This window comes from Fonticula alba, assembly GCF_000388065.1.
Source record: "Fonticula alba strain ATCC 38817 unplaced genomic scaffold supercont2.8, whole genome shotgun sequence".
Taxonomy (NCBI): Eukaryota; order Rotosphaerida; family Fonticulaceae; genus Fonticula; species Fonticula alba.
In genome coordinates, this window is record NW_009242978.1 from 254,790 (window position 1) to 259,800 (window position 5,011).

Here is a 5,011-nt window from a genome sequence, read left to right on the forward strand (position 1 = left end):
CCCCCCCCCCCCACCTCCGAAGGCCAAATGCAGACCCCCTCGCCTGTGCGCCGGGATGGAGAGGCCAATTGGCGTTACCTCGTCGCTGTCGCCGCCCCGACCTCGGGGCCCCGGGGGAGGGTGTACGTTTTTATTTATTTACCTCTGCCCGTCGGAGTCGTTCCGGTCGCACCCCCTCCCCCGCCCGGCCGCCCCGTTCCCCCACCCCCCCCCGGCCCGAACTCCGCCGCCCGTGACGCGAGATGTGGGCCCGCCTACACGCGATACTCCCCGTTCCCCCCCCCCCCCCCGGAGCCGGCGTCTTCCCCCGGCCCTGGGCCGGCATCCCAGGCCCCGACGGCTCTGGACCCGCTCGGCAGATGGTGCCTAGGGTGGGGCGACGCGGGCCACGTCTCCCGGGGGGGGGGGGGGGGAGCGGGCGGCGAGACGGCCGGGCGTGTCGGCGTACTGGCGCTCGGGCGGGGGAGGGCCGCAGGAACGCAAGAACAGCAGCGGAGCGACCCAGGAGTGGGGGCACACACACACACACACATACACACACACGCGCGTGCGCAAGGGGGCCTCCCCCAGCCGGCGAGGCCTCGCTTGCCCCCCTCCCCCTTTCGTGCGCTTCTCCGACGTCCCGCGAGTCCCCGGTTGCCCTGGGGTCGACGATTTCCCGCCAATAACCGGCCGCCTCCGGCCCCCAAGCCCAAGCAGGACAGGGGGTCAGACGCATGCCCACGGCACGGCGGCCGGGGCGAGGGGGCGGGGGAGCCCTTTCATGCCCACTGCCGCCCCCTGTCCCTCGGCCCCGGTCCTCCGGCTCTCGGCCTGTCCCGTCCCCCGCCCCCCACACAACCGCACCGCGGGACGGCATTTTCGGCAAGCGCACCCAGACCCATGGCTGAGCCCGCCCCCAGCCAGACACCGGACTCCCCCCCCCTCCCATTCCTGCCCCCCTCCTCCCCCTCCTGTTCCCCGAGAGTCCCCTTCTCCCCCTGCCTCTCTGTCTCCCCCTCCCCTCCCCCCCCCCTGCCGGCGCCCTTGCTTCCTCATCCAACCCGCCCCCCCCCCTGCCTGGAGTAGATCTTGGCTCCTGGCCCCTCGTCCCCGCGACCGGATCCCTAGTACGGGGTGTCTCCACGGCCGACCGTCCTAGGATCGCCCCCGATCTGACCTCCGCACGCGCGCACGCACGCACGCACGCGCGCGCATCCTCCCCGCCTCCCCCGGCGATGCCGCACCAGCTCCAACACTCGGTGGTCCCCCCGGGCGCCGAGCTCCATTTCCCCCTGCCCGGCCGGAGCGGCCCGCCGGCACCCGGGCCCGGCCACATGTCACACCAGTCCTCGCCCGGGCTGCCGGCCCCCTTGACACCGGCGCCCCCGGTCCCCGGGCCAAGCTCCCAATACTACTATGCCCCCGGATTGCCGGCTCTCCCGCCGCCGCCGCCGCCGCCGCACCACCACCACCACCACCACCATCAGCAGCAGCAACAGCAGCAGCAACAGCAGCAGCAGCAACAGCAGCAGCAGCAGCAGCAGCACCACCACCACCACCACCACCACCACTCGCAGCCGCATGGGCACCACTCAATCGACAGCACCTCCTCGCTGATTGACTCGTACCACACCCCGGCCGATGAGCGGCCCTTCTCCGCCAACATCATGCCTGGCCAGCCGGGCCCGCCGTCGAGTGAAGCCCTCCCCGCCGCCGAGCCGGCCACCGCGCTCTCCTATCGCATGAGCTGGGTCCAAACCCCGGCCCGCTACAGCATGGCCAACCCGCCGCACCTATTCAATGTCATGATGAGCAGCTCCACCGCGGCGGCGGCCGCCGCCAGCGGCGCCACCCCAGCACCCTACCATCCTGCCGCCGCCGGGGCCGGCGCCGCCGGCCCCAGCCTGAATGGCTCCCCGGCCATCGGCCCGGTGGCCGATCCCACGGCCCTGTACAGCACCCCGGCCGATGCGCCCTTCGCCCCGCGGCGCCAGTCGATCTTGCCCCACCTGCCGGGCGCCGACGATGCCCTGGCCTTCCCGGCCCCAGCCCTGCCCGGGGCGGACCCGGCCGGCCAGCCGCTGTCGGCATCGCACCTGCCCATGCAATCGCCCAATGGCCCGATCATGGTCCCCTCCGGGGCTGGCCGGTCGCTGGGCTTCATCCCCCCGGCCGGGCCCACCGGCGCCGCGTCCATGGCCGAGGCCGACCGCCTGTACATGACCAACATGGCCGACAACACCGGCACCACCTGGCTGGACGTCCAGGACAGCCTGAAGCGCAAGCGCCGGTCGCATTCCTTCTCCGAGGTGCAGGACTTCCGCCGGCTGCGGCTCGATGTCCCGCCGCTGGACACCGTGCGCAACTCGCTGCTCATTCACCCGGATGTCCCGGCGGCGGCGCTGCTGGTCTCCGCGCCCGGGCCCCTGGAGCCCGCCGGCCCGGCGTATCCCCGCATTTCCGACATCACCAACACCTCCTCGCCCACCATCTCGCCAGGCCCCAAGTGCGTGTCCGCACGCGCGTCCTGCACATGCCCCCCTTGGCGCATTGTGCCCTGTCCGCCCGCCCGCCCGCCCGCCAAGCTCTGACCCCCCCCCCCCCCCCCCCCCCCCCCCCCCCCGTGCCCCGGCCTCATCCAGTCGCCTTGGCGCCGGGCCCCAGCGGACAACCCCCCGGCCCGGGGGCGGCGGTCGCCCCGGCGGGAGCCAGCTGACGGCCGAGGAGAAGCGCGCGGCGCACTCCGCCATGGAGCGCCGATACCGGCGGGACTTTAATGTCCAGCTGGCGGACCTGCGCAATCTCCTCCCCTCGGCCTCCAGTCACCAGCACGATGACAACAAGGCCACGGTCATCCGCCGGACGGCCGACTATGTGATGGAATTGCGCGACATGCTGAAGGTGCGCATGCTCCGAGGGGGCGGGGTTTTTTTTTTGTCTGCCCTTCCCCTCCCTCCGCCCTCTCGCGTCAATGCGCGCCTCCTCCCTCGCTCCCTCTTTCTCCCCCTCCCCCTTCCTGACCTTCCCTCGCCGATGCACATGCGTGCATGGCCGCATGCCCGCGCGCCCCCATGGAGACAGACATGCGAGGTCTACTTCAGCCGCTTGGACCCGGACTTGCAGAAGTCCTTCCGCGCGCTGCTGCACGTGTCCAATGCGCTGGCCCAGCGCGAGGAGGTGTTCATTCGGGTGGCCCTGCTGGCGGTGTCCATCATCATCCAGCCGCCCCGGCACTCGGCCATGCAACCGAGCGTCGAGTGCTTCCGCCAGCGCGAGGAGGCCGAAATCTGCTCGCTTCTGATGATCCCCTCGCTGGCGTCGCTGACCCCCGGGCAGCTGCTGGATCCGGAGATGCTTTCCCGCCGGGCGACCTCCTACAATATGGCCCCTTGGCCGATCGATCGCTTCAAGAGCCTCATCACCCTGCCGATCATCCCGCCATCGGTGCAGATGCTCCTCCACCGCGCCGCGCCGGCCCCCGGCGGGTCATTGGCGCAGGGCCCCGGGGGGCCGCACTATGGCCAGCAGCAGCAGATGCAGCAGATGCAGCAGCATCAGCAGCAGCAGCAACAGTACTTCCAGCAGCAGCAGCAGCTTTTGCAGCGGCAACAGTTTTTGCAGCAGCAGCAACAACAACAACAGCAGCAGCAGCAGCAGCAGCAGCAGCAGCAGCAGCAGCAGCAGTTGTATCTTCAGCAGCAGCAGCTCCTTTCTATTGGGGTCATGCCCCCGCCTCCGCCTCTGGTGTCGACACATCCGAGCCAGGCCCTTGTCAGCGGCATCCCGGCCCCCGGGGTGGTGGGCTACTCGGCCCTGCCTCTCATGCCGCAGCCGGCCTCAGTGGCCTTGCCGCCGGAGCTGACTCTGGCCGTGGGGTCTGGCGGCCCGGGGGACATCGGCCCGCATGCCGCCATGTCCACACCCTTCATGCCGGGGGCCGACTCTCCCGGACCCTCGCCCGTGGAGGCCCAGCAGCAGCAGCAGCAGCAGCAGCAGCAGAAGCACCTAGACTACCAGGTACAGATCAAACAGCAGCAGGAGCTCCAGCAGCAGCTCCAGCAGCAGCGGCATCCGGCCTCGTCCAGCTCTACCGTCCCTGGGGGACTCCCGCCACCGCTGCATCCTGCGCAGCAGCAGCAGCAGCTCCGGCCGGCGGCCGCCCCCGGCACGGCCTCTGTCTATGCCGTGCCGCTGCAGGGACGCCCGGGGGCGCCGATTCCCTCGCCCGGGCCGGTGACCCTCGGCTCGCGGTCCGGCTCCACCAGCAACCTGGCGAGCATCAGCGCCCCGGGCCCGATTTCCCCGCGGATGGGGGACGGACAGCCGTCTCCGCGCGGGGAGCAGCCCCGCCCGGGCCCGCTGATGGTCCCTTCGCCGGGGGCCAGCAGCGCAGCCACCACCCCCACCGGGGCCACGGCCGCCACGCAGCAGCGCTTCTTCGGTGGCCCCGGCAGCGAAGCCTCGGCCCCCGGGTCGGCCCCCTCCTCCGCGCGGGCTACCCCGCACTTTGCCCATCCCTACCCGGCAACCGGGCCCGAGTACTTCCCCGGCGCCAGCGCCAGCGGCGGCAGCAACAATCCCCCCAGCCGGTCCGGCTCCAGCGGGGATGTTTCCTTCCCCCATGTGGGCCACCTCCATCACGCCGGCTCGCATGATGCCTACACGCTTCAGGCATGTTCCCCCTTCGCCACACACGCACACACACACACACACACACACCCTCGGGCCCTGGCGCCTCCCCTCCCCCGGGTCGCCTCTTCTCTGTTGGCCCTTTCCCCCTCGCCCGTGCCTTCCGGTTCTGGCGCTTCTGCGCACCCTCACCGGCCGCCTGCCCTCCCCTAACACGCTTGCCCGTCCCTTTTCTGTACCCCCCCCCCCCCCCCCCCCCCCCCCCCCCCCCCCCCCCCCCCCCCCCCCCCCCCCCCCCCCCCCCGCCCCCCCCCCCCCCCCCCCCCCCCCCCCCCCCCCCCCCCCCCCCCCCCCCCCCCCCCCCCCCCCCCCCCCCCCCCCCCCCCCCCCCCCCCCCCCC

At 72.5% G+C, this 5,011-nt stretch overlaps 1 protein-coding gene across 1 annotated transcript in view; it reads left to right on the plus strand.

The window, feature by feature from the left end:
• Positions 1-1,217: 1,217 nt before the first annotated feature.
• Positions 1,218-5,011, plus strand: part of H696_04733 (hypothetical protein) — a gene marked incomplete at its 5' end in the record, with an annotated part of 4,942 nt that continues 1,148 nt past the window's right edge. Inside the window, 3 exons of the mRNA XM_009498596.1 lie at positions 1,218-2,488; positions 2,625-2,883; positions 3,064-4,653. Of these exons, the coding sequence (XP_009496871.1) occupies positions 1,218-2,488; positions 2,625-2,883; positions 3,064-4,653 (3,120 nt within the window). The remainder of the gene's footprint in view (positions 2,489-2,624; positions 2,884-3,063; positions 4,654-5,011) is intronic.